General features: G+C 43.4%; 2 protein-coding genes across 2 annotated transcripts; both read right to left on the bottom strand.

Annotated features, from left to right (window-relative positions):
- Nucleotides 1–1,771: 1,771 nt before the first annotated feature.
- On the bottom strand, nt 1,772–3,179 carry LOC121545968 (thiosulfate:glutathione sulfurtransferase). The gene is made up of 4 exons (XM_041856928.2): nt 3,073–3,179; nt 2,496–2,624; nt 2,093–2,255; nt 1,772–1,997 (listed from the first exon to the last, which is right to left on the bottom strand). The coding sequence occupies exons 1-4, from the start codon at nt 3,083–3,085 to the stop codon at nt 1,943–1,945; spliced, it is 360 nt and encodes a 119-aa protein (XP_041712862.1). The 5' UTR covers nt 3,086–3,179; the 3' UTR covers nt 1,772–1,942.
- Nucleotides 3,180–3,397: 218 nt separating this feature from the next.
- LOC121545978 (LRRN4 C-terminal-like protein) lies at nt 3,398–5,421 on the bottom strand. Its single transcript, XM_041856939.2, has 2 exons — nt 5,228–5,421; nt 3,398–4,604 (listed from the first exon to the last, which is right to left on the bottom strand). Exon 2 carries the CDS (start codon nt 4,597–4,599, stop codon nt 3,799–3,801), a length of 801 nt encoding a protein of 266 aa, XP_041712873.1. The 5' UTR covers nt 4,600–4,604; nt 5,228–5,421; the 3' UTR covers nt 3,398–3,798.
- Nucleotides 5,422–9,936: the final 4,515 nt, after the last annotated feature.

Below are 9,936 nucleotides of genomic sequence, written 5' to 3'. Positions count from 1 at the left end.
ATTTTTTTCCCTCATTTTGTCTGTCATAGTTGACGTGTACCTATGATGAAAATTACAGGCCTCTCTCATCTTTTTAAGTGGGAGAACTTGCACAATTGGTGGCTGACTAAATACTTTTTTTCCCCACTGTATGTGTGTAGGTGGTGCAGGTGACTATGGAGGACCTTCAGGGAATTGAGTCCTCTTGACTGAAGAGGGCACTTACATAGCAACAGCATAGCTGCATAGCGATAGCATAGCTGCGTAGCGACAGCAAAGCTGCATAGTGACAGCGTCAGCAATGGGTAAATAAGTCAAAGGCCTTTTTTTGTTTGTCAAAGGCCTTTAAAGTTGTTACCACAAGCACTGTTATTAAAGCATTTTATCCCTCCTCATATTAAGACATCCATGTACTATGTGTGTTTTTGCTTTTGATGCATTTGATTCCAACTAAATCAAAATAAACTGGGAGAACAATAGGAAGTGCTGTGGTTTTTAAGCAAATATTTACATATTACGCATTGATCCAACTAAATATGAAGATGCAAACCAGTTTTAATGACATTTAACAAGATAAATAAGTGTTTTTCAGGTCAAACAGAGTGAGATTTGATCCATTCTGTGAGTGATAACGATGTTAGTAGAGAACAACACTGAACTGGAGAAATATGTAGTCAGTTACAGCTTGATGTCATGTTGGGGCCTCCAAACCTTATTCTAGTAGTATTCATACCTCTGACAGCTGTATGTCTGCCACACTGCAAAAGAGAGGACTATATGTCACACAGAGAGCATACTACTGTTTCAACGTAGTGAAATTATGTTTAAATACAACATGCAAACACAACTAACCACACAGTATTACACAGGCATTACTACTTTTATCTTTGGAGAGCAACTCACACAGAGTTTTATATTTACCATGAGAGCAGTCAGCGTTGGGGACATAGTAGTAGTATTAATGGTCAGAAGTTGTTGTGCCACATCTGTAGACAACTTGGCGATAAAAATGTAAAATAAGATTGTCATCAAAATGTATTCCTTCAATTTCTCTTACAATTTAAAATGCTTTTTGATAAAAACTGAGTGATGATGATAGCAGGCTTTTATGTTGGGATATACTATACTTCGTCTTGAGCACATATGCAGCGTCTGTGCGCAAATCAAAATATCTAATCAAAACCTCCATCACTGTGCACTGTATAAGACATGTATGAGGAACTTGCGCTGTGTGTTTCTGAGGCTATTCCTCTAGCTGCAAAATCTACTGTACGTTAATCAACATCATACTGGCATATCATATTTTTCAATTGCCAAGCCAATAGATGCAACGATCACTAAATTCCACTATGTTAACCAATCAGTCTCAGACAAGTATATTTTACGGTGCCCCTTTACGCTAAATTAGTGGAGAGGTTAATGGAGAATACCCACTCAGGGATTTGATAACAAAGGCATTTCACCATCATGCAAAAACACACATACACTACATGATTTTGAAAGGCACACACCCGTCTACAGTACACTACATGTCCGAAAACTGACTCACTTCAACCATCAGGCAAAGCCGGGGGTTTCCTTCTATGTCTGTGGGATGTAGATGTGTATCACATGGATAAGCCCTATGTGCCACGGTGCAGCCTCAGCGGTACAGGTGGTTTGGGGAAACGCTTACTGAAGGTAATAAGCAGTGTAAGGTTACAGCCGTGGTAGAGGTAGAAGATGGGAAACGTGGAGCTCTTTGGGGAAACATGTTTTTGTTGTTGTTGAAGAAACACAAAACAACTAATTGTACAATCTTATTCTCCATCTTTATTTTAAAACATATAGAACACACCTGTAATAACAAATACAAGAAGCAAAAAGGTGAGTGATATCCTAGTACTTTCATGTTTCAGCAGAATGTGAGCATCATTTGTGCGTGTTTATGCTCTGCTTTCACAATGCAGGCTAATCGTGCGCCTCATTTCCCCTCTTTCTCAGACCACTCCTGGTATCCTCCGGCATAGTTGACGGCCCTGAACCAGAGAAGGAAGATGTCATCATTTACAAAAAGTTCCCAAGGTATCAAACACAGAATACAGAGCAGTATTGTCAAAATGTACACTCATACTTTTGGAATCCCAGGCCTCGTGCCTTGTCTGTGGCCACGCCTCCTCGTCGGCCCATCTGACAGTGAAACACCAGCTCCGGGGCGTCCAGGGGGGGTTTGGGCACCCCATATTTGGCCTGGAACTCAGCAGGGTCCAGCGCTAGGGCACTCTCCACTGTATCAACTGGGAGAGGAGACACAGGAAGTTTGCAATACAGCTCCATTTAGAACGCAATAAATATACCAAAATAGCTGGCTCAGTGACGACAACAACAGTAAATCAAACCTGTTTTGCTCATATTTGGCTGAATTACACCCATGTGAATTGGGGTTCATTATGTTTCCAAAGGTTTGGTCTCCGGACAGCAAATTCCAATTGGACCTGAGAGTATAATTTCACTCCAGGACTCTGGCTGAAGCTCACCTGGAATATGGATTGATCCTGGAATGTGTCCACGGTCTACCTCCTCTTTGGTCCGTACGTCAACCACCAGAAGACCCTTGTTGCTCTTGGCCAGGAGGGCCTTAAGGTCAGAGTAGGATATATCCTTATCTGTGGAGAGGGGAGGTCAGTTTGCTACAGATAACACCATGATGACAAAGCTTTATTTAGCCTTGACCAAAATTAACATAAATGATTTACAACTAACTTCCTGTTGCTTCCTGGCTCTGACCATAACCTCTCTTTGAGGAAATAAACTCGTAAGAAAATATAATTTATTCTACTACAGAGCCAGACTGTGAGAATGCAGAAGTTGGCCAAAAAAATTACAGTAGAAAAGTGCTGTGTCACTGTATGATAACTTGCCCAGCAACTTTCAAACCCCACATAGCCTATCAAATCAACCTGGCGTTACACTGACAAAAATCAATCATTGACATTGTTCCAATGTATTGTCGTATTATGGCTCACAAAGACAGATGACCAGTAACGATCTAGCAGCGCTGCGAACTACACGAAGAAGTCAAATGCAGAATACAATCGTAGCATTCGCACTTACCTGAGTTTGCCATCTTGTTTACTGGTGCGCATTTGAATGGAATATTGATTGTCACATTATTTCCTCATTCGTTCCAAGGTGATTGTTTGAGCGGTAACCATTGGACGAAATTCTTAAAAAGGAGGGACTTTAGACAGTATTGTAGCTATAGCCAATCAGACCGATTCTTCATCTTCAACGGTTCAGCTTACTCAAGTTTCAAAATAAAAGTTGCATTACTGTAATAGGACATCACTTGTATTACTTCCAGCAATATTCATTTAGTTTCATCAAAATATTATGTTTCAGCCATGAAAAACAATCAGTCACACAAACTCAGGCAAAATTATGTAAACACTTTTATTAGAAAATAACAATTGCTTTTTTAAAATTCATAATGAGTATTCAGTCAGTTTTATTTATTCTACACATTAATTCGACTGCCATAACTTTTCCCTGTCATGATCCTATGGTACACAAGTTAATTTGCCAGCAAGCAACCTGCAGTCTCTTTAGTCACAAAGCCTCTTAAGCTTTTGTTAGGGTTATTTAGTCCACAAAAGTCAAAAGTTATTGTTTAATTTCTATATTCATAAGTGCAAGATTCTGAACAACCTGAGCACTATGCTGGTGAGTCAGTGGTGGGTGAAGCCATTTTGGCTCTGTCCCGTTGCTTAACTCCTACATTCTCTCTAAGGGTCGCCTGTGCTACTGAGTCACTGTACCGTGTGTAATCCCAAAACTGGATCACAGCGTTCCCTCTGTGCTGTAGGAGGGGTTCCCCAGTCCCTCTGCAGAGTTTTCCCCAGTTTTACACGTCTGTCGCCTCCAGAGGATCAGGGCGACCAGGGAGAGGAGCAGGAGAAATCCCAGCCCCCCTCCGATGACACCTGCCCTTAGGGCCAGGTTGGTGGCCTCAGGGGGGTCGTAGCGCAGGCAGGAGAGCTCTGAGGGGGCGCTGGTTCCCGCTATGTTCACTGCCTCCACACACACCTTGACACCTGCCTCTAGTTCCTCCAGCACCCCGCTCCGAGAATCACCCCTGAACTGGAGAGGCGCTCCCTTTCGATCTTCGATCACGACCCGGTACCCAGATACCACAGAGGCTGGGGCGCACCACCGTACCTCTGCCCCCCCATCAGAGCCTGGTACTAGCTTCTGGAGGTGTGGAGCGTGAGGGGGCTTGTCTGCCCCACTTAGCCCAGGGCAGAGGCACCCGGTCTGGGCAGAGAGCTGGGAGCAGGGGACCTGGTTGTCCTGGCAGGGGTGGTAGTCACAGGGCCTGGGCTGCATCGGAACCAGAGTAGAAGCTGATGAGGCTTTGCTGTAATTGGGAGGCAAATGGGAAGCATCCTCTTCAGTGTAGTCATCTTCGTCGTAGTTGAAGCCCACGCCGGTAACATATTGGATCTTGGGGAGTGTGACCGGCGGGTAGGTGGGGATGGCGTGTGTGAGGAGGGGGCGGGTGTTGATGAGGTTGGTGGGAAGCAGGTCAGGGGTCAGTAGTAGTAGAAGGAGCAGAGCAACCAAGTTCCAGCAGAATGACATCTTCTCTGTGGGACAGAAATGGAAAGATTATAACCACAAATAGGAATTAACTCCCGCATTATTACCATGTAAACCCATACAGGAGGAGGCACAGGATACAACAGACAGAAAGATACAGAAGGATAATGTACTGTAGGACAACCAGTTCACAGAGAGATAATGTACCGTAGGACAACTGATTCACAGAGAGATAATGTACTGTAGGACAACCGGTTCACAGAGAGATAATGTACGTAGGACAACTGGTTCACAGAGAAATAAACTAATAAGGCTGATTCTCAAGGACTTAAAAAAAGTATCCACCAGCTAGTGCTCTCTTCTCAGTTGGCAGGATGCCAGACAAATCTGTGGGAACCTAAGCTGAACTCTCAACATATGCTAGTCCTCCTTTTAGCTTCCACATACTTTCATCCATAGAATAACACATCAACCAATCTAAACTATTCAAGTTGTTGTATGGCTTTATCTGAGTTGATGTTGACTATGTTAATCAATCATTCATCATATTTTCCGTGGTTGTGAGAAAGTGAGAAACATTAGAACAGTCATGCTCTCAAACTTAGCACCATAGCAACCAAGTGAAAGAAAACTTAAACAAACCAATGCTAGTAGTACTCTTTTACTATACCTGAATTGAAGAATAATAGGATATCTAATGTCTCTTCCCGCTCTCCCTCTTCACTCTTCTTTGTTATTTTCTTAACTCTCACATTCTCTCTCTCTCTCTCTCTCTCTCTCTCTCTCTCTCTCCCTCTCTGTCTCTCTCCCACACCAGCTTCTTATTTTATTCTCACCAAACTTTCCCCTCCTTTTTAACACCCCCTAATTATCTCCCCTCTGTGCCTCTCTCTCTCTCTCTCTCTCTCTCTCTCTCTCTCTCTCTCTCTCTCTCTCTCTCTCCTTGGCTCTTTCAGGAGGGGGGAGGGTGTACTGTTCGTTTGTGTCCCTCCTTGCATACGAATTTACTCATCAGTAGCAGTAGGTTAGCTTGAGCTGGCTTGTTTGTGTGTGTCAGTGTGTTTTTGTATGAGTAGGTATATAGTGTGTTGGCTGTTCATGACATAATTGTATGACAAAGTGCCCATGCATTTCTGTGTGTAATGTATGTGTATAGAACACAAGTTTGGGATCAGATCATATTAAAGCATGTGACTCACATACTCACATTCAGGTGTGTACAGGAGTGTGTCAGCGTCTGTGAGGGTGAATGCTTGAGTGTGTGTGTGTGTGTGTGTGTGTGTGTGTGTGTGTGTGTGTGTGTGTGTGTGTGAGGGAGGGAGTGAATGTTTGAGCGTGCATGTTTATTGTCACAATCCCCATGGTGTGTATTGTTACAGACTTGAAGGAGAGGAGGAGGAGGACAGAGATTTGGCTCCAGTCCTTATACGGTGGAGAGCTGGCAAGGTGGACAAGCTGGGACATGTAACAGCATCTGACTGAGAAAGAGAGAGAGCGAGCCAGGAAACCCGAATCAGAGCGGGAATCACCTAGCTTTCTCTTTGTATTGTACTACATCCCAAAACACAATACTTCCCATTTGTCTTGTACTACATCCCAAAACACAATACTTCCCCTTTGTCTTGTACTACATCTCAAAACACAATACTTCCCCTTCGTCTTGTACTACATCCCAAAACACAATACTTCCCCTTTGTCTTGTACTACATCCCAAAACACAATACTTACCCTTTGTATTGTACTACATCCCAAAACACAATACTTACCCTTTGTCTTGTACTACATCCCAAAACACAATACTTCCCCTTCGTCTTGTACTACATCCCAAAACACAATACTTCCCCTTCGTCTTGTACTACATCCCAAAACACAATACTTCCCCTTTGTCTTGTACTACATCCCAAAACACAATACTTCCCCTTCGTCTTGTACTACACCCCAAATACTACTGCTACCCAACACCTCACCTCACCATACCCTGAAGTGCTATTGTTATCTAGTACTACTACAATCCACAACATGACACCTCATCTTGACTATAAGATGAAGTTACCTAATACTACCCCCAACATGTTACCTTAAGCCCAAAATATTATGAGTTGTAACTTTATTGGTGGGCATATGCAGGGGCTTGTCTATACTTATTTGAAGTTCAAGTGAATCATTTCTGTATGAAGAAATGGAATGTATGTATCATGAAGTGAGACTATAGGTGTTAACATGACATCACATAAATCATGCTAAAATGACAGCTTATAAACCATGCTAACATGAATCACATAAATCATGCTAACATGGCATCACATAAATCATGCAAACATGACATCACATAAATCATGCTAACATGACATCACATAAATCATGCTAACATGACTTCACATAAATCATGCTAACATGACTTCACATAAATCATGCAAACATGACATCAGATAAATCATGCTAACATGACATCACATAAATCATGCTAACATGACTTCACATAAATCATGCTAACATGACATCAGATAAATCATGCTAACATGACATCACATAAATCATGCTAACATGACTTCACATAAATCATGCTAACATGACATCAGATAAATCATGCTAACATAACTTCGCATAAATCATGCTAACATGACATCACATAAATCATGCTAACATGACATCTCTCACTGACAAGAATGGAAAAACACTGACAACACACACGGACACACTTTACCTTCAGCATTTCCTTGTGTTTGTTTTGTTGTTAACTTCTACTTGAGTCTGGTTCTAACCAGATGGAAACATGGCAAGCAGATGGAAACAGTAACTAGATGGAAACATGGCAAGCAGACGGAAACAGGGGACTAGATGTAAACAGGGGCCTAGATGGAAACAGAGAACCAGATGGAAACAGGGGACTAGATGGAAACAGGCGACTAGATGGAAACAGAGCACTATATGGAAACAGGAGACTAGATGGAAACAGGTCCCTAGATGGAAACAAGAGAGCAAATGGAAACAGGGAACTAGATGTAAACAGGGGCCTAGATGGAAACAGAGAACCAGATGGAAACAGGGGACTAGATGGAAACAGGGACCTAGATGGAAACAGGGGAGCAGATGGAAACAGGCGACTAGATGGAAACAGAGAACTATATGGAAACAGGAGACTAGATGGAAACAGGTCCCTAGATGGAAACAAGAGAGCAAATGGAAACAGGGGACTAGGTGGAAACAGGGGACTTGATGGAAACAGGGGACTAGATGGAAACAGGGACTAGATGGAAACATGGAACTAGATGGAAACAGGGCCCTAGATGGAAACGGGGAACTAGATGGAAACAGAACACTAGATGGAAAAAGAGGACTAGATGGAAACAGAGACTAGATGGAAACATGGAACTAGATGGAAACAGGGCCCTAGATGGAAACGGGGAACTAGATGGAAACAGTGAGGAAGATGGAAACAGGGTTCTAGATGGAAACAGGGGGGCAGATGGAAACAGGGGAGTAGATGGAAACAGAGAACTATATGGAAACAGGAGACTAGATGGAAACAGGTCCCTAGATGGAAACAAGAGAGCAAATGGAAACAGGGGAGCAGATGGAAACAGGAGGGTAGATGGAAACAGGGGATTAGATGGAAACAGGGGAGCAGATGGAAACAGGGGATTCGATGGAAACAGGTGACTAGATGGAAACAGAGAACCAGATAGAAACAGGGGTCTAGGTGGAAACAGGGGACTAGATGGAAACAGGGAACTAGATGGAAACAGGGGACTAGATGGAAACTAGATGGAAACAGGGGAGCAGATGGAAACAGAAGACTAGATGGAAACTAGATGGAAACAGGGGAGCAGATGGAAACAGGACATAGATCGAAACATGGGACTAGATGGAAACAGGGGACTAGATGGAAACAGGGGAGCAGATGGAAACAGGGAAGCATATGGAAACAGGGGACTAGATGGAAACAGAGAACCAGATGGAAACAGGGGACTAGATGGAAACAGGGAAATAGTTGGAAACAGTGAACCAGATGGAAACAGGGGAATAGATGGAAACAGGTAATGAAATATAGAAACAGGTAACCAGATGGAAACAGGCTCGCAGATGGAAACATGGCACATGTCAGACAATATCTACCTGCAGGGATCACTGGGTATGTGCATGTTGGTACTGCTAATGCAGCAGGCCTTGAACACTTCATTAAAAACAATAAACACCTATTCAGTCCATTTGTTTTCACATTGATGAACAGCCAACATGGACTTTTAAGTGGATAATTCATCATGTACATTTCCATGAGGGATATTAGATTGTCACAGACAATCATTGATAGCTGCTGTCTGGTCATGTACCCTGAGATGAAACCATACGTCACTTCAGGAAACTGTCTAGCACAGTGTATCACACAAAATATTGTTTTGTCTGAAAGTATTTTCCCCACTGCGTCACCGTGCCAATGACTACAGGTATGAGGGTTAGGGTGACACTTTTCGATAGAAGAGGTTTGCTTCCAATGTGAACCACACCAGGATCACAGACATCAGCTATGTAGTACAGCCAGAGAATATTGATTAGTTTTTGTTCCACTGACAGGCATAAACCAGTGAATTGAATTCTATAGAACAAACTGTATCACTTTCAGAAACCTGAGGGGAAATAATGTGGTGAGTCACAGCAGTGTGATAATGGTTCCGCCAGCACCACACTACCCCCGATGGCTGCTGCATGTTCAGGCATGCTGGACACTACTTACATTACCTCTCTCTCATCCTCTCTCTCTCTCTCACACTCTCTGTCTTACCCTCCCTCTCTCCCACTCACCCTCTCTTTCTTTCCCACTCACCCACCCACCCACCCTCTCTCTCTCTCTCTCACCCTCTGTCACCCACTCACCCTCTCCCACCCTTTCTCAGTCTGATCCCGTCTGATCCAGACAGCATACATCATTCAGCCCTGCTGAAATGAAATGTCTTCCTCCAGACTTCCCCCATATGGCTACATAACATCTCAGTCTTTTCTCTGCTGGGAGACCACCCGACTCCAGTCCCAGTCATTCCTCTGTGTTCTTGAGCCTGGACCACCTGCCCCCACCTCTCAGGGGAATTAAAGAATCCCAGAATCTACAGGAAATCATTGACCAACCTTCTCCTGGGCCCCCTGACCTTTGACCCCTTAAATGTGTGAACTGCCGGAAAGTTCTAAAAACAGTTGGTAGAGCATGGCGCTTGCAACGCCAGGTTGTGGGTTCGTTTCCCACGGGGGGCCAGTATGAAAATGTATGCACTCACTAACTGTAAGTCGCTCTGGATAAGAGCGTCTGCTAAATGACTAAAATGTAAAATGTAATAGGCCTCATAAAGGAGTGGGATGATGCTCCCACTGAGATAAATCCTATAATAT

The sequence above is a fragment of the Coregonus clupeaformis genome, chromosome 3, assembly GCF_020615455.1.
Source record: "Coregonus clupeaformis isolate EN_2021a chromosome 3, ASM2061545v1, whole genome shotgun sequence".
NCBI classification, from domain to species: Eukaryota; Metazoa; Chordata; class Actinopteri; order Salmoniformes; family Salmonidae; genus Coregonus; species Coregonus clupeaformis.
This window is presented reverse-complemented; position numbering and strand designations above follow the sequence as displayed.